This window comes from Anser brachyrhynchus, assembly GCF_964034855.1.
Source record: "Anser brachyrhynchus genome assembly, chromosome: 9".
NCBI classification, from domain to species: domain Eukaryota; kingdom Metazoa; phylum Chordata; class Aves; order Anseriformes; family Anatidae; genus Anser; species Anser brachyrhynchus.
In genome coordinates, this window is record NC_137703.1 from 8,972,593 (window position 1) to 8,994,760 (window position 22,168).

Here is a 22,168-nt window from a genome sequence, read left to right on the forward strand (position 1 = left end):
TGTGAATGACAAAAGTTTATTAGAGGTATTCTTAAAAAATTATATCTTTCTTAAATAAGGAGTTCTCTGCAAGGAGTTCATTGTAAAACAGTTTTGAAGCAATTCATAACTTACGTATTAACAGGTTGATCAATAAAAAAGTCACTTACGCACTGTAGTCTTTAACCCAACTTATTTAAATAAATGCAGTGTGTGTGGTGTCTTCCATGGCATGCAAGGTAATGTTAATGCAGCATAGCTGGGTCAGATCAGCTCCATTCTGTACCTGTAAACATTCAGCATAAGCAGCAGGCAAGATGTTGCATCAGTTTGTAGAGTATTTTCCCCCAAAAAAAGACTTGTCCACCATAGAATGTATGTTTCATGCAGGAGCCAAGTAGTCTGTACCTTTTTTTTTTTTCCTGGTTAAAAGGATAGTCTAGGAAAGCCTTACAAATAATACGCTGAAACAATCAATGCATGAGAAGACTTAGTCATGGCAATTTCACTGGAGCTTTATTGCCTCTGTTGGTAATGAGAGGGATTGTAAGAAGTTACATTTGAACTTACAGAGATATGTAAATGATGCTTTTACTAAATATAATCTTGAGATTAAGTGTTTTATATCAGGGCACTTCTAATTTTGTACACATTTAATGTATAAAAACAGGTTATAAACTTGATGTTTACCTTTTTTTCCTGACATTTGGCAAAATTAAATTGATCCATTAAGGGGAGATCATCAGATTGAGGACATTAGCACTTATGAATTAAAGCAATCCAAGTAAGCAACTGTCTGCATTCTTAAAAACAAACCAAAACAAATATATAAAGGAAAAAAACAAACACATGGCCACATCTGAGCACTTTTCAGTACAAAATATTCTCTGTAACCAGGCATTTTGTCCTTAGAACAACACCCTGTTAAATCAATGTTTCTTTCAATTTTGTTTTGAAAAATTCTTAAGATGCCATCATAGCACAAATAACCTTTTTCTGCAACATAATTAGTCAAAGTTTTATGTATTTCTTTATAATTACACAGTAATTATAAGCACGTAGTACCAAACTGATGACAACACTATTTTGTTGAAAAGATCTTGCATTCAAAAGGAATATTCTTTAAAACACCACGGCATTATGCCACTACCCAATCTCAGACTTTTTTTGAGGGACAAGTCTGTATTGGGATAAAAAAAAAAACCCAAGTCAGTTCTCCTTCCCAAACAGCATACTTGAACAAATCAATCTGAAACTGTACCAAAACCCTCAACACAGGAAACAGCACGCATAGATACCTTGTAGAGCTTTTTTCCCCACACACACACCCACCCCATAATTTCAAATCCCCATTTATATTTACATGAAATTTAGAAAGGAAATACTGAAAAGCAGCAAAACACACATTTTTTGGCATAGCCAATTCCAGTAGCTGGAGAAAATCTGCAATGTTGCTGTGGAACTGTATTCTTGAAATAAATGCACAGCTGGATTTTCTTAAAAGGGCACTGCTATAAGGAGAAGCTAGCCTCGTGGTCAAACCTCAGAGAATAGAAATAAGTATTTTTAGCAGTTTAATAGTCAATTTTTTCCTAAAATACTTTTAGCATCTGCATAGAAGTGTGCTGCTGTTTAGTGCAAGTACCAATTACTCATTTCAGAAATAATTCTGGCCTTACTGTGGGACTATTTAGCACATGGACTCAAACCTCTACCCTTATTTGTAGCTATAGTCTTTCTTTTTTTTCCTGGAGCTTGGTAGTTTCCAGCTTGCTTTACAGAGTAGTATTTATCTCAAGATACCAGATCTCTTCACAAATAACTAAGTGAGAAGTAAAGACCATGTTCAGCGCAAAAGCAGTTCACGAGCTCTTGTAATATTAAAAATAAAGAAGCGCATCTGATAAAACCTGTTTTGAACAAAATGAACTTGATTTAGTTAACTGCAGTAAGACAATGAGAAGTAGTGATGAACCAACAAAATAATTTAAGCAAACAAAGCCAGTGTAGTATTTTGTATCTGATCTGTGCCTGTTTGGGAACGCCTTACTCTGCATTTCTATATTTGGCAACCACAGTGACGTGTCTTTTTAAGGACAGCTCAACAAAATAATTAAAAATGGGTGTCATCTATAACAGCAGTACCTATATGTTATAAAGATTTAACTTACTTCTCAGGATAATGGTTTCAAATCCTAGTTTCATTTCAAACGCACCACTTTCTTTTTATATCAGGGCCATTTGCTTCTTCATACCTCAAGCATAAAAGTTTCATATCTGAATTTAAAATACTGTATTGTGTAGCAAACTTAAGACACAAATTCAGCATATTCAAGTTTTAGATTTCCACAGAAATGAAAAAGCCTTCCTTTGACAGACAGATAAGCATTTCAAAACTGTAATGAAATCTATTTTCTTAGATAATAACCTAGAGCATACTAGATTCTATCCTTACACACACTGTTCATCCAAATGACGCTCACTGAAGGCCGACTAGAACATTAAACGCGGGTGCTGTAAGTGCACAGTAGTTGTGTCGTACTTCAACTGCTCTCACAGTCAGCTGATGTACAATCAAACCATTCAGATAGGCACCTAGATAGCCCAATATCAACAACCTCGGTTTTTCTTGTTTCTTTCTGTAATTGTTTTTACCAGATGCTCAAACTCACTTAGACGATACCTGTAGTTTTCCGGAAAAGAAAAAAAAAAAAAAAAGAAGAAGAAATCAGACCCAGTACACTTAAATATATCACTCTTAAAGGAAGTGCTATCAATAGTCTTTGCAACTAGCCCCAAGTGTATATTTAAGGATTCCTTTAAAAATTGTTTTGATGTTGATCTGTATAATTCAGATGCCATGTAATAGTTGTCTGATGATGACCAGCATTGTGCTTTATGTGAAACCAGAAACCTCAAAATAATTATAAAGCTTCTAGGACTTATGGGAGCTGAAACTAGGGTGGTCCACACACAAGAAAAAAAAATCCATGATGAAATCCACAATGTTGGAATTTTAGCGGGCAAGAGTGGTCCAGACTAGAAGAAAAGCCCAAACCACCAGTAGAAGAATGAAATACGATATGGTCCAAGATGTATCCTTAAAGGTTTGTCTCAACCCTCAGCCACATTGTGAGGATTGATCTTCAGTTCAGTCCAGCCAGCAGAAATTGACTGTGCAATTTTCCATTTCAGGTATTTGTACAGACTATGTACACTCTAGAAGGGTCCTTTAATGCTACACTGTCGTACTTTTTGTCCCAGCAATTTGAGGGCGTGCAAATTCCACAAAGTCATCGATAAGAACTGGCCATGCCCCTAAAAGAGAAAAAAGAAAGGATCAGAACATAAGAAATCAGATCAAAGCAGCATTCTTTTTTAGAGCTTCAGATCTAAAGTTATTTACTTCCCAATCTTAACTAGTTTCAAGCAAAAAAAAAATAATAGTAATAACGCTAATTTGGTTTACTTGCTTCAAATTTAACATATGGCTCAAGATTTCTCCATTCCTTTAAACCCATTTAATATGGAACCCTTTCAAGGATCATAACCTCCTTCATCTTCCTAACCAAAAGTTCTAGCTTAAAAACTGTACTGCTGTTGGAGCCATAAGTCAAACCTAGTATCCAGGATGGCAATAACTGCTAAAAAAAAAAAAACAAACACTGAACATCATATGAAGGAGCCTATGTTTAAGCAGCACCATGTCACAGAACACTAAGGCATTTACAGCTCACAATATGATCTTGCAAGAATGCAACGCTCATCTGTTAGAATCAGCATAGGTGGTCTTACCCAAAACCAACAAAATGCACCCCAATAGCCAATGCCCTACAAAACTGGTATTATACTACGTATGCTCTTCCATATTCCTTATCAAGGGGTAGCTGAAATGCATATAAACATTTGTCATATTATGGGCAGTGATATCCAAAGAGATGCCACTCTCTTGATCATGTGCACCATTATCACGTGAAAGTTAGAATAATTGCGGGTGGGTGGGTTTTTTCCTGAAAGGCTTTTTATTCTAAATCATCAGAACATTCTTTTCTGCCTTTGATCTTTCTAAACTACATTGACTTATTGTGGGCAGCAGCCCATTCGCTTGATGAAAAGGGAATGAGAACTGTTCATAATTATTAAAATTGAAGTTTGCTCCCCTCTGTTCTGGAAGTATCAAGAAGTTTAGTTTCCTCCACTCAATGAACTGATCTGCCGCCAACGATTGAAGGTAATTAGCAGTTCTTGGCTGCAGATGGACTGGAAGACGAAAAAAATCAATACAAAAAAGTTTACAAGAAACACATTGTAGAAAATGATTTATGTTTTGTAACCCCTACATGTGGCCAGCTTCACTTTAGCATTATCACATGCCCAATCTTCATGTAAGCCAAAACAACCAAACTTTAAAAATATTCTAAACTAAGAGACGCAATAACCAGAGGACCCCTACAAGGAAACGCACAGACCACACATCGGTTACTTGGTTGGAGATGCCAAAAACCAGTGACAGAGAATCCGTGTTTTTAAATACAGATGTGAGGGTCTTTCCTCAAGAAGAAAGAGTTAGCATCTGAGCTCATGAAGGAGGAAAAAAAGAGTGAACAGGGATTTAAGAAAACATCAGCATTTATTTTCTAAACCTGCAATAAACAGATAACATGTTTTAAAGTAGCTCTAACTCTGAACGTTAGATCACCAGCGATGTTCTCTAATTACACTATTAGATATCTGTGCCGGATACACAGTAATAAATGTACCATAACACAGTTAGAAGTTAATGAAAATAAAGGGAAATGTTTACCTTCCTCATCATAGTTAGACATATCGTCTGCTATCATTGTACTAAAGTCTAGAAGAAGGTTCCAGGTGTCCTTAGGTATTGATCTTTTATGATGCTCCTGTTTGGAGGGGTGGAAAATACAAGAAAAAAAACATTAAGAACAGATATACAAAATCATTTTTACTGTCTTGGACACAATCATACCCCCAGGACATGTATTTTTTTTGTATACACTATGAAGTGCAGCATCTGGGATCTGTAACAAAACAGTCCATTGCATCTACTCAAAAATATAAACATATTTATATTTCAGGTTTTGAAATTACTGCAGTCCAGTTTATGTAAAGATTTAAAACTTACCAACAAAAATTTGTTCCACAAGTCTAGAAATTTAAATCTTCCGTTAAGTACTAAATTCCAGTAGGCAATGGCCATTTCTAAATCTGTAATATTAAAATATATTACTCTTAGAGATTTGCATTTCAATACGTCTCAAGAGGTATCTAACACTAAGATGAACTGCATATTCATAAGGGTAAAAAGATAAATCTGATGCAAATATACTCATGAATCTTCTACAAGAGAAACAAATTGTTACACTAATACTTTACATATTTTGAAACTGTCACTTGAATATAGAACTGAAAATTGCCCATATTCGTATTCAACACGTTCAAAACACGATGATTCCATATGCTTTTTGCTCTCTAGCAATACTTTACGTACAATGCAGTGAAATATTTGTCTTAAATATACTATTGACTTGACAAAAATTTAGTACTTTGTAATATGATCTGCTTTGTTTTACTTGTGTTCATATAAATACAATTAATATTAAACTACCTTTTTATGGTTTCATTTTCAGAGCAACACTGTCACAGGTGCTGGCTTTGTTAGATGCCCTTTGACAAGAGTTCTTTTCTGCAACAGGTTTCCCTTTGAGATATTCTTTATTTAAGTATTAATTATTGCATAAGCAGATGATGGGTTTCACTTTGTGCATTTCAATGACCCCTGTGAAGTTCTCGCTTGTTTTGAATCCATTTCTCAGGGCGACTGAACAACCTGACAAGAGTTCAGGAATAAGAACATGCTGCCTCTCAGGCAACTGCATGCTGCTGTCAGCAGTGGGAGCTGTTAGAACACAGCAATTAGAAGATTAGTTGATCTAGCATATGAGGAGGGAAAGCAAACAAACAAAAAAGCCTCCATGGTACTTGCCAAAGGCTGTAATGTCGTGTGTTTACTGTTTATTAGTGACACAGTAACATGTTGATCAAAAAAAAAAAAAAAGTATATGAGCTCTGGCTCATGACCTCTAGCACGATCTCCACTAGCAGGAATTAAAGAGGATCTCTGTACTGTATAATAAAATGCTGTGATCTTACCTGAATTCAGTATCCATCATCAAGTAATTAAAGTAACTACAAAAGGCTACCTAGCTAAGTGACCTGCTTTTTCATAGAAGCTCTTATATCTTTCTGCAGCCTCTTAAATCTCTTCTTCCATAAGCAATCCTCTTGTGGAAGAAGAGAGAAGAGGCACACGAGCAACTGAACCTCACAAGAAAGGAAAGAAAAAGAAAAAAGAAAAAAAAATACAAACAAAAATGCAAAAAAGAAAATAAAACAAACATATTCACTTTTCTCTCAACCCCTAAACTATTAAAAACAAACAAACAAGCCAGGCAGGTGGACCTTAGAGGTGAAACCAATAGCAAACAAAACAAAGACTGAACTCTGCACTGCTGGAGGGAACACAGAAGACTGCTGGGGAGATTCTAAATTGTTTGGTATCTTTGATCGTAGAAGTTCTTCTCTGACAGTGTAATCACGTTATAATGCTTCCTGACCAAAGGGATGAATAGAATTTGTGGAGGATTTTCAATCAGTGGCAAGGGGGTGTAATTTCACTCTAAAGGCTTAAGGTTGGGTTTCCATTAAATTAAACAAAGACGCAACGCATCACTAAATATCCAAAAACGACAACTTGTTCAAGAGCATAAAGGCTAGGTATCTCTTTTTCAAAGAATCCATATACAAAAATTCACAATTTAGCTTTCAACTTAAACTACTGGATTTCTAAAAGTGAATAGATTCAGAGTTCAGATTTAGTTGATCATTTCCTCAAGGAAACAGATCATAAAACTAAGTTTTATTTACTTGTGATGCATTAATGGCACAAAATACAAGATTATCAAATCTCTGTGTATTTAGACTGATTTGTAAACAAACATTATAAACAAGCTGTGCATTCCGATATGCTTACATACAACTTCCAGATTATTCCTGGGGGAAGACATAATGCCTTCAGACAACACTACATGCCTTAGAAGATTTTATGGAGTCACAAAATAATATAGTAAGCATTTAATTTTACATTTTCCTAAGAAAATTGAAAGAATGCTCAGGAACGTTCTCATTATCTGCTAGCACAGAAAAAAGCATGGAACACATATGAAAGTCTCAAAACAGGCATGCAGGAGAAGCAAACAATGTTTGCAGTGAGCATCAGCTAAAAGGTATTGCAAATTGACATGCAGATATCACAGGAACTTTTAAAACATCCACAGTATTTACACTGCACTAAGGAATTATGCACAGGACATACGTTCCTAAACTGTGCCTGAACTACTACACAACTTTTAGAAGATTAGAGACCAATATATATTAAAATCAATTTGCAAGTGCCTACAAGAAGCTATTTAGACACTACCAAATTAATTGCCTAACTAGGAGCACGCACTTTTCAGCACTGCACTTCCCCGATATTCTTTTGCTTCAGGGTTTCCAGAATTATTCTGCCCTGTTGTAAATTCATGCCTAGAACCACGCATTTATTGGCACCAAAAAGGTAGGTAAACATCCAGCTTTTAAGCTTAGTTCTACATCACTTCTGGAGCCACACTGAAAATCTTACCCTGTGTGCGTATGTATATATTTGTGCTATTTGGATCTGAGAAATACTTCTCTTCATCACTGTTAGAGCTTAACCTGCAAGAATAACCTTTACAATGAATGAGAAAGAAAAGCAAGGTAGTTAAATTTTTCTGGTAAAACATTTTTACTGAGGTCTGTTCCGTCTGGGATGGTCAAAAGATTCATTTCTATATAGCGCAAGGTATCAGAAAAAAATCAGAAAAAATAATGCAAGTCTTCCTAATATCTTAGAAATATGGAGAGGAAAATAGCAGGTAACTACTACATCAAACAGTCCTGCTTATGTTGAAGCCTTGAGAAACATAACTAGAACTGATCAATTAATTATGACCTCATTGCAATTTGTTATTTCACTTTTACCACCTAACAGGGATTTTGCAAAAGCTTTCCTCGCTGTCTAAAGCTGTTTAAAAATTAAGAATAACAAACAAACATCACGATGGTAACCAGAAGAAACTGTAATCAGTTCTGTGGTATGAACAGTTACAGACTGACACCGTCTCTAACCTAGCTTCCATCCACTCGCAATTTACTGTCTACACACTTGTAGCAAGAGAAAGTAAGAATCAGCCCATTCATTTATTTGCAGGATTCAGATCTGGCTACATGCATGGACATATGTTTTTAAGCACACTTCCTTTTATTTTTGCAGTTTTGAATAGACAGATTTACAGTTTGCTCATTTAGTTCCATCAAAACTATATTTTTAAAATTATTTTTAATAAGCGATTCTTCTACTTCTCCTATTATGTAATGAAAAGAACAGTCAGTAGGAGAGCTCTGAAGTAATGAAAGAAAGGAAAAACATTCACTAAACCAAGGGGAAAAAGGCTGAAGGTAAGCACCTTTTACCAAAGGCACAACAGCAAAAGGCATCTACGCCCAGGATATAGAAATCTATTTGTACTATTCCAATTCTACTTTGCAAAGGCATTTGCACGCATTTTTGGTGATACAAGAGACTCTGTACAAGTACATTCATATGGAAATCAGTTTTACAGGTTAAATTTACCCTAAAAGTGAAAATTCAATTAATTTGTTCAGCGCTGCAAATTCTAAATGGTGTAATTATGCCTTTAATGTAAGACCGCAATCCATTGTGCTGAGAATTTCACACACTCTTCATGAAAGAATAAACCCTCTCATAAAATTTTGTAGTCTAATATATTAACTATGCAGATATTTCTATCAGCTTGAACATCGGACATTGACATCTACCTTTCACAATAACGTGTATTTTATCACAAGGGTGGTTACCTTTCAGACTCACTGGATCATGGTAATACCTTCACTCACTGCTTTAATCAGTCATTCCACAGATCTGTGCACAAACGTTTATGATTAAGAATACATACCTAAACCTTTCTGTCCCGGATTCTTTGCGAAGTTGAAGGTAAACTGATAAAAATCCTTAAATCTTCCCGGCTCTTTTAATTCTTGTTCCATTTTAGGAATCTGAGCCTTTAGTTTTTCTATGCTGTCACATCTGCATTTTAAAAAGCATGTTTATTTGTGTGTTATTTGTTTTGCTGTAAGAGACACAACTTTAGAAGTCTTTTATAACATTTCCATGGAATACAATACAATTATCAAAACAAAAACAAACAAACAAAATCAGGCAACCTTTAACTCTCTGTATTTATACAACATTTTCATTTCTTTGTTCTTTTTTCACATTGGTATTTGCACATACTAGCTCATGGATCGGATTCCATAATCTACAAGATTTTTAGAAGAACATGATAAAGACTATTATATTCACACTACACAGGGATAACTCAGGTATGCTGGACTGCCGACCAACATCCTTGCTTTGTCTACTTGAATAACTCTACAGCAGCTAACTCATGCAACCAAGGCAAGCAGCACTCAAACCCACCTTCCTTTTGTTGGTCACTACGCATCTAGCACATGGACAGCAGATGCGTTTTTACAGAGGCAGACAAGTGATGCTAGCCTCTGAAAAGCCTCTGAAGTCTGAAAGGGCAATGTGATTCTGAATTCCCCAGAGGAGGACCGTTCCAATTTCTGGCACTGTATTACACTGACAGTCTCTAATACTGCACACTTACCCTAGCTCAGTCATTCCATCCATGAACTCCAGCTTTGAAAATTCACACTGTGTTGCAGCTCGGAATTTCCATGCAATGATGAGTACAGTAATGCTGGCTGGGTCGAGAGCTAGATCATCACAGAACTGCTGTATACCATCTATACCGATTTTATTTTCATCTTGAGGATCTTTGGGATATAAAAGTAAGCATCAAAAGAAAAAAAAGAAAAAGCAATTTTTGAAATACTAGATTTATTCAATAAGAGTCTTTAAGAAAAGCAAACATTTTCAAGTCATTTCTGGGATAAGCTCTTAAAAGTGTGTATTTTAAAAAACAGAATTAGTTTAGTACTTTCAACGCTTAAGCTTTAACATTTGAGGAAGTTTCGACAATAAAGCTTCATTGTACGGGAAGCTTATGTCATTTTTATTGAGAGACAAAAGCACAGCAAAGATTTGGTTTCTGCCTAACATGCATGATATTCTGACTCATTCCAGAGAGAGAGAACAGCGGTCCTCTCCCACCCGCACACTTAATTACTGGCATCTTTAGTAAGATTTTGGGTATCATTATAAACAATTCTGCATAAGCTGTACTGACACAATAATCAAGTCTCCCCGTAAACTACTGAATCGACATCAGTTTTGTGCATTTTCTGGCATCACCAGCACATGTGAGTTTGGACGTGGTAAATTCCAAGAGTAAAGTTACGCTGCCCCATTACCGATTCCAGCCAGGGACACGCCTTTCCACGAAGGAATCAATCAACATCTCGTCTGGAAGTAAGATGTTCACGTTTAAACTGCACTAACAAAGATCTACTAACACAAGCCAACGAAGACTTGAGGAAAATGGTATCTGGATTATGTCCACACATGAAAACCGACAGAGAATTTAGCTTTTTTTTTTTTTTTTTTTTGGCAGGGGGGGTTGTTGCTAAATCACTGAATTTGTTCTACTGTTCTGAATTCATTTGTATGTGGCGGGCTACTCTCAGCTGAACACTGCCTTTATAACAGATAAAAAGACTTCATTTCTGCTCTGTTTGTAACACTCATAATAAGCACAAGGTGAGTAAAACTTAAGGTAGAATCTGTCATTGTTATGCAACCCTTTGTCAGGAGCAAGTCCTGAGTGGAATGCTTCCCCCAAAAGAGTCACCTAAAATCCACAGTGACCATTACAGTTACTCACTGTACTCACAATTCCAGTTCCAGACCCCAATCTTGTAAAACTGGACACGTATTTAATGTACATAAGGCAAACAAATGTAATCCTTGCGAAGCAGAAACCTACGTATATTTCCCTTCTACCTGCACTGTAATTAAGAATACATACAACCAGGAAATAAGGCTTAAGACTTAGGGTACTCACCTTTGTATCTGTTATATAGCTGTTCTAACTTCTTTCTGTCCAACGAGCCTTTAACGCTCTCTCGTATATAAAGTTCAGGATTTTGAAAAAAGTTGTCTGTTGCAACATCTAGCTTCCAGTCATTCTGAGACAGACAACTCACCGCTGTCTTTTCACTAGATTGCGTGAAGACCATAAACTGACGCACTTTATCCTTCTGTGATGATTTCAACTTGTTCTAGCAAAAACAGACAATACCGAAACTAGAAATGTTTTATCAGAAGGAAAAAAATCAGTACTTTTTTTTTAAATAAATACTTAGTACAATTTCCCCAGCAGTTAGACTTTCTTTCTAGCAACAGACACTGAAAAACAACACTTTTTTTTTAATTACTAAATCAGAAGATACAGATATTATTTCATACGTGAACAGTTTGTTATGCATTTTGGTACAGTTAGATTAAAGAACCTCTTGGATATGTAAGAGGGATGCATTCCTACTGCTGCATAGGCAATGCACACCAGTATATGTTTCAAACTTACCGTGTAAAATACCTAGAATGAAGGTATAAAAACCGAGCTGAATCATCACAGAAACCACACTGGCAAAACAATCAAAGAAGTTAAAAAATGAGTATTATTATTGCATATCTTGAGAGAGAACCAGAGGGCATAGTGAACTCACAAGTGTGTCCCTGCTTACACCTGGCTGTATTTAAACCAATTTTTAAGAAGAAAAAAAAGAAAGCATTTTTTCTTAATGGAAAAATGGTACGTGTACCAAAAACGGGTAATTGAAATGCTTAAAGCCTGTGGCTATCAAAATACTTGACAGATTAATTGCCTCAACAGAGACAGCAAATACCAACTCAAAGGGAAGAAGTCCTTGTGCAGAAGAGGCCGTTTCAGAGCTCACCATCACCGAGGGAGAGGCTGGCACTCGTCCCATCCCAGAGCACCAGCCTCACATTAATGTAGGGTGCATGCCACGCACCCCAAAAGGCTGGAGGAACAACCACTGGGGGTGGCAGGAAGAGCTGTGAGACCACGCTGCCGGGATGAGGTAACCCCAGGCGGCAGCAAGGCACTGGGCTGGCCCGGATGTTTCAGGGAGCTACACACTGAAATACCTTAAAAGACTGATTTAGAGAATTTTTCACTTTGAAGGTGCTCAGCTCCACCTGCACAATTTACCAAACATTCCTGCGAGGAGGCATTGTTTCCATTTCACAGGTGCAGCAACTGAAGCTATAAAAAAGGGAAAAAAAGGCACAGAACTTCGCCTGCGGCAGGCAGGGAGGCAACTAGCTGGGGAGAGCCGCAGAATCCGGCCCTTGGCTCAGGCCAGGACCAGCTGCCCTGCTCCAGCCCAAAACCGAGCAGGGAGTTTGCTGCCCGACATTTATCACTGCGGGGAGATTCCCAAGGATATTTTTGATGAGGAGAAGCACACGTGGTATTTCCAAGGTATCAGTTACACGAAGCTAACTGCTGATCAGGAGAAAGCCATCTTACAGCTCTTGCACTACATCCAAATTCAGTCCTGACCTGGCTTCTCAGGTCAGGATTGTGCTTCTTACATGGCACAAATATCTCACGTGTAGTTTGCCTTGCGTTCTACCTAGACTTACATATTCTTTTCATTATTGCCATTTCCAAATGCACACCTCCTTCTCCAGGGGTGAAGGGAAAAGGGAGAGGCAAAAATCAGTCTCGAGGAGCTACGAACCACCCTCAGCCAAAGAAAGAACGGGTTAGGAGAAGTATGAGCTGGAGCTCTTTATTCCAGAGAACAATTCATGTCCAATCACATTGTCATTAGAAAAGTTCACCAACACTACAGAACACAAATTAATCTGCCCTAAAATTCAGCATCAGTTTTCTCCTGCCTGATGACAGTGAACGAGAGCACTACGGTTCGTAAGAGCAGGCAAGGTATGGGTTTTACACTAACGCCTTTCTAAACACACCAGAAGCACGTTGCCTTAAAACCCACCCATGCCACCAAGCAAGCCTACGTCTCCCGCTGCAGATTTCAACACACCAGTGCTGGTCTATATTACTTCTAAAGCTACGTGTTGCTTCTTTATTTCAGCCTCTCCAACACGTTTGTCACACCGGACCTTCAGCTACGAAGACGTTTCTTAAACTCCGATTTTCAGGCTTGGTTCCAGGCCCACTGCTGGGAATTGGGGCCAGCTTTGTGTTTCACGGCATACGCTCAGCACCAAGCAGGACCGAGCCGAGACCTTCACCAAAGTCAGACAGCTTATGCTGAGTAAGCCATGCGGCAGGACTTCCAGGAACGACCAATGAATTTGCAGTCGCAGTTTTTAAAATCATTCTGTAAATTCAGCCAAATTAGAGCAAACCACTGCATGAAATGCCAAACGAAGACGGAACAGTCGCATGCCTTACTTTCTGTACCAATCACCAGCTTCCCCAAATCAGTTCCACACTGCCAGGCTGCTGTGTCACCGCAGGCTCAGCTGCGCTACGGGGCAGTCACACTTGTGATGACCTGAGCTGCCTTTTTTTTTTCTTTTCCTTTTTTTTTGTGAAAGCTGGTGCCTTTAATCACTAGTTTCTAATGTGCGCAGCACTTCTTAACCCAAGTATGCTGTAAAACCTCGAGAAAGAGGCTTTGTTCTGTCCTACTCCTGCAAGGATAAAGCCTAAAAGCTAGGACATGCAACAAAAAGGTCAAGGAACAGGCTTACAAGGGCTCATCACGGACACTGAAAACCACAACAGGTAGTGGGTTTTGTGGGCTGTCACGTAAAAATGGTATGCAATTTATTAGATCAATTCAGGTTTATGATAAAAATTTAACCCTATTTATGCATGAGATCTTCCTCTGCCTGGGGTTTCCTAACAGACAGGAACAATATAAAACCCTCTAAAAAAAAAAAAAAAAGAATACTGAATTTGCCAAGAGTCAAGCAGCTAATAACACGCAATAGCATGCAGCATTTGCTAACACTGTAAGATGCAATAAATCACACTGTTCAGGCATACTCTTCTTCTGGAATAACTCTTATCGTTACTGATCGAATAGGAGTTTACATTTAGTGAAGCCCCAAAGCCCTTTATATGTGATGAATGCTATCTCAGAAGCTTACCAACGTGGATGAGACACTCCACATCCCAAGCGACTGGACAACTCCTTGGAGGCCTCCCCCTACCACAGGACAGCAAGAGACGAAACTGCTGCCGTTTTTGTTACCCTCTCGGAGCTCTTCTTTCATCCCATTAAAAACCCACACTTCAAGCGGGAACAGGTTCCAAGGCTCCTGCGCTTTTAGGGGCTATTTCTAGCAGCCAAGCTCTAACAGTCTGTTATTGTTTTAAGTGTGCAAGAGCGAAGCCACAAGCACCTCCAGCCTTTAATCTTGTAGTCATCAGGCAACAAATACCTTACACTGGGACTGTGTGCGCTGCAACGTAATGCAATCCATTTAAAATATCTCCACTTTAATGTTAGTTAAAAGGGAAGACAGAATTGCATTTAACAGATATATTCCTTGCTAAAACACACCAGTGAAAACCAACAGAAAAAAAAAAAAAAGCAACAGATTTTCTAATAAGTTCTACCCTTTGGGGTAAGGGATAAAAGAAGAATACGGACCAGCTCGCCTTCGATCAAGTTTGTGTGGTGCCCATTCCGCCTTTTATGATGCAGATGTCATAAGAGACGGAAGGTGAACTTCGAAACACGGAATAACTTCTCTAAATTGAAAGCTACATTGTAGATTGATAGCTCTACAATAATTTTGTCTTTCCCTGCATCTTCTGATGCTATGTTAATTTTAAAGTGAACACTTCTCTCTCCCCATCTAGTTCCAAAGTTGATAATTCTAATTCAGTAACGCATCCTTGATAGTGACTACTATTAGATATTTCAGTGAACAATAAAAAAAAAAATAAAAAAATCCACACTTTGGTCTTTTTTCCCCTTTCTGGCCTCAGACTGAAACTCCCTCCGACTAGGGGAGTAAGCTTTCCCAGTCGAGGCCAAAAGCAAATGCTAGTAACGACCTGCCAACTCTGATTACACAGTTATTTTTCCTCATCTACAGTCAGTTTTTAGCCACCTCACATTCAGAAATCAACTCTACACACCAGTCACCAATGTTTCGTGCATAACGAGCAGCCGTACAAGGGCTCCACTCCCCTGGATAACGTCCATGGGAAACATAAACAACCTTCGTCCCGCACTGCTTGGGCTGGAGAGCCTTTGGATTCCTACCGAAACGCTGCTCTTGGACTTGGCTTCGCGGCTGTGTGCGGCTGCCAGACAAGCAGTGTACAATCAGTTTGAACTATCCCTGCCCCAAATTCCTTATAGCCCCCAAAAAGGCATTTGCAGTATCACTTCTCAGTGACAAGGCCTGCTTCTCCCCTTCCCCACCCTCAGTGGACGTGCCTCTTGCTAGTTTCCCTGCTAACTACAGGGATTGAACGATGGGACATCCGCAATTTTCTTGCGGTTCGGACTCAAAGAAATGCCTGATAGGTCCTCGTGCAGGTGACAGGTAAAAGCCTTTTCTACAATAGCCTCACCCCCTCCAAACCCTAGCAAGATACCTGGCTACAGGAAGCACCCGTGTACTTTCAAAGGACCCCGGTGACGTCGGGTCAAACGCCGAGTAACATCAGCCCACGTACGGCACGGGTCTGTGCAGGCGGTTACCTTACAGACCACGACCGTCACTTCTGCCGCGTCTTTGTGTGCACACAAAGAATATTCCTTCCTCAAAATGTGCTCAAAAGAGTATTTCTTCCTGCTATGTCTGAATCACTCCACGTTGCACTATAGCCAAAGGAACGTACAAGATGCCTGCAAGTACTCTGTTTATTGCCTCTATTCAACGAATCCACGGCTAGAGCTTAAAAAGCAAAATCGTGAATGTTTTTCTTGGTTTGATAAGAAAACAAAAGTTAATTACAACTTACTTCTGCCAGAAGGCTATGAATACACGTAATTAGATTTTAATCCATTTTCGATGACATATATATACATAAAAACACGTTAAATCCAAGTTAACAACATAAACAATTAAATAGCTGTATTTTCTGTTCAATATAAATAAACACGTCCTTCAACGAAATTTTATGTTCTACAGCAGGGGTTTTTTTTGTTGTTGTTGTTTTGTTTTTTCCAAAAAAAAGAGGGCATGCAAAGGAAGATTGTAAAGAGATTTTTAAGCTATTTGAAACTGACTTGAAATCCATTTGTTTGCAGTGGAACAGAACAAAACCGACATTTACAAGGCCTGTTGACATATAAAATCCAAAGAGAACATCACAGGCAACACAAAATCAAAGTTGCTTTTTACACCCTCTAAAGTTTAGTGGATAAAATGATTTCAGTTATTCCATACAGGCTGAAAGTGTTTCACAGAAGAGCAATAACAGACAGCTACCCAGAAGAAAGCAGTAGGTATAATATGTTTCAGGGTAATTCATGTTAACCTGGGAGGTAACGGAAACACCAAAAATCTGGGCATTTTCAACTTAAAAAAAGCACAAAATAAAGCTGTCAGTTGTTCAGCATTCTTAACTCTGCTCCAGATTAGAAGCTCTGTTCACCCATTAGAAGCTGTTTTCATTCCCTGAATTTGCATTGGCACCATAAAACACGGGTAAAATATCAAGAGCTACATAATAAATTTCACACCTTGTTCTCAGAGTAGTTCATATTCCCGAACAGTTTTTTCATGGCTCTAGTTAAAAGCGATTTTACAGTGTAAGTTCAAAGGGTTCTCCGGTTAGCAGGGAGAGGAAACAAGATCATGCACCATCTTGTCTAGCACTCAGGCTGCTTGGTCCTAAGTATAATGCCAAGAATCCACAAGTTTTACTACAGGAGAACCAAGACCAAACATTTAATACCAACAAACTACTACAGACATGAATATGCACCATAAAAAAAAAAAAAACAGCCTGGCAGAACAGCTTGTTGGGTGAAACACTAAATAACAATGTCATGAAGTACAATAACATTACAGGAGACAGTGTCAGACACTTAAAAATTCAGTATTACGAGAACTTCAACTTCCTGTCACCTGAGGTTTGTACTAAGAAATAATGTATTTAAGGAATGATGTATTTATCAGCACAGAAATATTTGTTGGAGAGCACAAACTGGACAATATAAAAGATATTGTAAATAGAGAGAAGGTTGGCTTTTGGCTCTGGATAAAGATACGGATAGGTGCATGCTTGCCTCGAGTATCGCACATAGTTCTAAATCCATTAAATCATTTAATGCAGCGAAGTCGGGAGCTCTCCTCAGAGAGGATGGCTCAGAGTACACTGGATCAACTTGCTGCTAGCAACCCTGTCTGCAGTGGCAGGCACGTTACTTGTCTGAAGTAACTGAGCTGAAGCAGCAACACGACAGACACGGGAAAAGGTGACCGCCACTATGGGAGGTGCTCAGTTCTAATGGAAAGGTGGGGAGGAGAGGCAGATTGCTGCCAGCGGCCCCAAGAACCCTGCCGGGCAGCGTACCTGAGCGCTGCGAGCTGGACAGAAAGCACTTTTCAAGTTAACCAAACGGCCAGAGCGAGCCTAACAGGCTGCCACGCCGGCCTCCCTTCCAGGTGTCGGACAAAGACGGTTCAGCACCAGGAAACCTTTGTCCCGACAGCAGCGGCGGGAGGAACACCGGCGGGGCTGTCGGCGCCAGAAGCGCCCCAACAGGCAGCGCTGAGCAGGTGAGCCAGGGCCAGACCTCTGCTGCAGGAGCCTCGGACGGCAGCACGGGACAAGCTGTGCTGGACAAGCAGCCGGCCCCAGGAACCTGCCACAGCCACTGGAAGGACTCGCCAGAGCAGCCGTGCATGCGGGCAGGAGGACGGGATGTTGAACCTTGTGCTTCTGGGCAAGATCTTCAGATCCCTGGGAAGAACCATCCCTGCTCTTTCCCCTACTAAATAGAGGATTTTGACAGAAACAAGCTTAGGTACAGAACCCTGGACACTAGAAACATTTCATACCTGTATTTATAACCTATAAAACCCGCAGCCTGTCATTTAGCCCCACTTCAGTGTCTACGACATCCTTTCACCCGGGTGTTGGAGCCAACAGGCACGACCTGGAAAACACCTGTCTGCACGGTGCCTAACAGCCCGCTCGGGGCCACGGGTTCAGGTACTCCCTCCCGTCTGATAAATGCATCTATCTGGGCAGGATTGTTCCATGGAGCGTATCTGCTAGCTCTTCACTTGGGTATTTCTGAGAAGCCGAAGCAGATCGGATTCTACATTTCCTCACAAAAGGCTGTTCAGCTTGGTGTGTCTGTTGTTATATTGCCATAATATTTGTTACACTGCCGTTTACAACAGCACTGTTCAATTTATATTCCTAACCACAGAGCCAACCAAAAATAAGTGTTCACACAAGACATCAACCGTGTATTTATTTTGTATGCTTACACCAGATAAACCGTGAGACGGCTCTAGGTGACTTTTATGGAAAAAAAATTCTTCGATAGAAGTTGTATAACATTACTAGACAACTGTTATTTGAGACAGTCCCGAGAGCTGCAGAATTACAGTAAGACACCTCTACAGACTGAACTGTAGTTTCAAGCTCCCTTGAAAAAATTCACAGGAAGATCTACATAAAACTATTCAATTAAGAATTATATTGGTAACACAGTGACAGGTTTATTAGAGGTCTACGTACCACACCACTAATTTAAATCCTGGCTAACCAAACTTTCATGCCAACATCACCCCATCAGCTAGAGGTGTCTTTTTTTTTTATATGCTCTGAACACTGCTTGCCAGAATCATATTAGCTGCATGCGTAAGATATCTTTATACCAACAAATGTGCACCGGTAGATCTCAGCCTCTCTCCTACACCTTTCCTAAGGCAACGCAGCTTCTACAGAAAAGTCGTGCTACTTTAACCGTACAGATGTAGTTAAAGCTGTACAACTTCTGTATACAGCGGAGGCCTAGAAGTACAACTATAAACACGTTCCCTCAGGTACATAAGACACTACTGTATGCTACAAGCCAATAAGGATCCCTTATTTAATGCTCGGGTACATCATCATCTTTTGTTTAAACACACAAAAATAACAATAGCGTGGTTTCCCTCCAGAGGGAAAAGGAGAAAGTCAACTGATTTTCAAGTCCACACGTCTTTAGCTATTAGGGACAAGACAATGCACAGAAGACGCAGGACAGGCAGGCCCTCCTTTATGCCACTTATACAAAAAGCACCTTACCAAAACCACACAAAGCGATTCCCCAGAAATCCTCCAACCAACCCAACTCGTCAAGGAACAGAGCGGCCAAGTTCCCCCGCCAGCTCCCCGCGCTTAACGGGCCCGGAGCCTCCCCAGAGCCCCCCCGACCCCTCCGGGGCGCTCCGCGGCAGCCCCCTGCCCCCTCCCCGAGGCTCTCTCACAACCACACCGCTCTCCTTTCCCTCCTCAGCGCGCTGCCGGAGCTCCGGGCCCGCACAAAGCTGACAGACCCCCGCGGGCCGGAGGCCTCCCCCTCAGCCCGGCGCCCCCCAACCTAGGCCCTGGCGCTCAGCCCTGCCCGGGAGCAGCCCCCGGCCTCTCGGCGGCAGGACCGAGGGCCCCAGAGCCCGCAGGGAGAGAAGTGGGGGGGGGGGAGCCGGGAATTCCGGGACACCCCGGCCCGCCGCGACTAGGCCCCGGCTGCCCCTACCCCCGCGGCGCCGCCTGGGCTCCGCGCCCCGAGCCGAGGGGCGGCGGGGAGCCGGGGGGAGGCCGCTCACCATGGTGGGGGCTCTGCGGGCCTCTTCCCTCCCGGCTCGGGCGGACGCTGAGGGCGGCGGCGACGGCGGCGGCTTCCTCCGGCGGCGGCTCCCGGCTCCTCACGGGCCCTTCCGCCGCCTCCCGCTCATGCGCAGTGCGGCGGGGCCCCGGGCCGGGCCGGCCGCGCGGCTCCGTGAGGGGCCGGGGGAAGCCCCGGGCGGGAGGAAGGGAGGGGAGCTGCTGAGGTGCGGGGCCCGGCGCCGGGGGTGGCTGAGGTGGGGAGGGGGGAAAGGCCCCGCTCGCCCACGGGGTTAGCGGGGTGAGGGGTCCCGCCCGCCGCCTCGCGGTTCCTGAGGGGGAAAAGTGTGCTTTTGCTCGAAAAATAACCAAAAGAGACCAAAAGACATTGCGACGGTTCGAGGGGAGCCTCTTCCTTCAGCCCCGAGGTGGCTGCTGAGGGCAGGCGGCGCCTGAGGTGTGCCCCGAGGTAGCCCTCGCTGCGAGCGCGTTAAGGGTAAAAAGGGGTGGAATGGGAAAGGCAGTGGTAAACCTGGCATCTTCACAGAGCCCTCGATGGTAGGAGAGTGCTGGTACCGCTTCGTGCGTGGGTGAGCCTGCGTTCTCAGTACTCCAGCCAGAAACGTCGACACAGGATTTTGTAACGTGCACCTGAGCGTACATTACCAGTGGCCGAATTGCGGTTAATGGCAGAGCCTGCATTTTGGGGTGAGAAACCAGGAAACCATCCCATGGCCTTTCAGAATGCATTTCCAAAGGAGGCTGAAAACATTTGCTGTGTAGCTGCAGAGAGCTGGGAGAGGTGAGATTTCAGGGCAGCAGCTTTACAGGCATTTTCTGATGGGACCACCTCTACGCTTGCAAGATCCATCTTCTGCTAGGTCTTGAGGTCATGATCCACTTTGGGGCTGTTGCTTACAAGTTGCCATCAAAAGGTGTAGCCTTTTCTGCACAGACAACAGCAAGAGAGGTTCTAAGGGTTAAGTCACGGTTTGTACCAGTATGCCAGACAGTTGTAGGTTGTTGTTTTTTTCCCCCAGGGAAGCTTATTCTAGCCACTGTAGACTTTTGGCAGCTGAAGAGGTTTGGGGAAGCAGAGTATTTGCTGATAAAACTTGCAGTGGTGGCAAACTCCTAGATGTGAAGGACAAAGAGTTGATATCTGATCTTTGTTTTTGCATCTCCTGCTGAGCTGGGAGCTATGAAAGTAAGCTTCTGTACTTACATTACATGACTGGTATGGTCACACACATCACGGAAACTTGACTTGAGGAAGCTATTTCTTTTTGCTTTGTGATGGATATCCAGGGGTTACGTACATAATTTTTTGTCCAGAAGGGTCTGAATCACTTCTCACATATTTCACTCACTGAAAATCAGATCTAAGCTTAGATAGAATATGAGGAGTAAAAACAGTATTGGTAGAATTTTTTTTGAGAGAGTATTTGGAGGAGAATCAGGACTGTCCTGTGATGTTCTACCATGCTGGTGCTCCAAAACAGTAAAATTAAGCATTGTCAAGATATTAGACATACAGAACTAAGTGTGAATTCAGCTTTCCCGAGAGACGATAGTTGCCTGGGTACCTTAAATCCTTCTGAAAAGCATGTTTTTGAAATCAAGGATGGCTACAAAGTGGCCAGTGTAAATAACCGCTACACCAGCAGAGTCAACCTGAACCACAGCAGGAGCGACAAAGCCAAACCTGAAAACTTATTTCCTGGAGATAGCTAATTGCCATCACTATAACGTGCTGTGACAGCCCTCCTGCAATCTGAAGATGCAAATTAGACCTTCTCGAGAATTATTGCAACGTGTAACAATAATCTGAGATGAACTGCGGTTGTGGTGGATTCCTCAGGACAGAGACAGGATTTTTAAATGACTTCTTTCTTTAGTGTCTATTACTCTTGCTGGTTTTCTGTGTTGCAGTTTCTTGGTGTTTGGTTGGAGTTTGCTTTTTATTGGGGGAAAGAAGGAGGATGACACATCATCTGTGTTTTGTTTTACCTGTTCTTTTAACAAGTTGTATGTGAGATATTTATAACTCTGAAAGGCTTTTTCATTTTGCTTTTTTTGTTCATTGAATAAAGTCCTGAACATTAATTAGTTTTAAGTTTTTCTTGTATGGGTCCTAATTAAAAAAGCTACTGAAATCACTGTGGGTCTTTGCTTCGTTTTCAGATGAGTTTTAGATTAAACTCATTATAAATGAAGGCCTGATGTTACAAACATTTAAGAGCACAAGGAACTTCACATGCAAGAATGTTCATAAGGTTTAGTAAGTTGCTACT

General features: G+C 41.0%; 1 protein-coding gene across 3 annotated transcripts; it reads right to left on the reverse strand.

The window, feature by feature from the left end:
• Positions 1 to 473: 473 nt before the first annotated feature.
• Positions 474 to 22,168, reverse strand: DCUN1D1 (defective in cullin neddylation 1 domain containing 1). 3 transcript variants are annotated; one of them, XM_080604619.1, is made up of 8 exons: positions 19,877 to 22,029; positions 11,130 to 11,346; positions 9,774 to 9,942; positions 9,057 to 9,187; positions 5,123 to 5,205; positions 4,784 to 4,880; positions 3,232 to 3,297; positions 474 to 2,662 (listed from the first exon to the last, which is right to left on the reverse strand). In XM_080604619.1, exons 1-8 carry the CDS (start codon positions 19,877 to 19,879, stop codon positions 2,652 to 2,654), a joined length of 777 nt encoding a protein of 258 aa, XP_080460745.1. In that variant the 5' UTR covers positions 19,880 to 22,029; the 3' UTR covers positions 474 to 2,651. The 3 variants fall into 3 exon arrangements, with proteins under 3 accessions (XP_080460745.1, XP_080460744.1, XP_080460743.1); XM_080604618.1 differs by having other exon boundaries at positions 474 to 3,297; positions 19,877 to 22,021; XM_080604617.1 differs by lacking the exons at positions 474 to 2,662; positions 3,232 to 3,297 and adding an exon at positions 3,305 to 4,239 and having other exon boundaries at positions 19,877 to 22,168.

Excerpts from the sequence above, each read along its gene's own strand:
- DCUN1D1 (XM_080604617.1), bottom strand. Across the intron at positions 9,943-11,129 it reads GCTATATAACAGATACAAAG|ATCCTCAAGATGAAAATAAA; the intron begins GTGAGTACCCTA and ends TATATCCCAAAG. Across the intron at positions 9,188-9,773 it reads GATGGAATGACTGAGCTAGG|ATGTGACAGCATAGAAAAAC; the intron begins GTAAGTGTGCAG and ends TTTAAAATGCAG.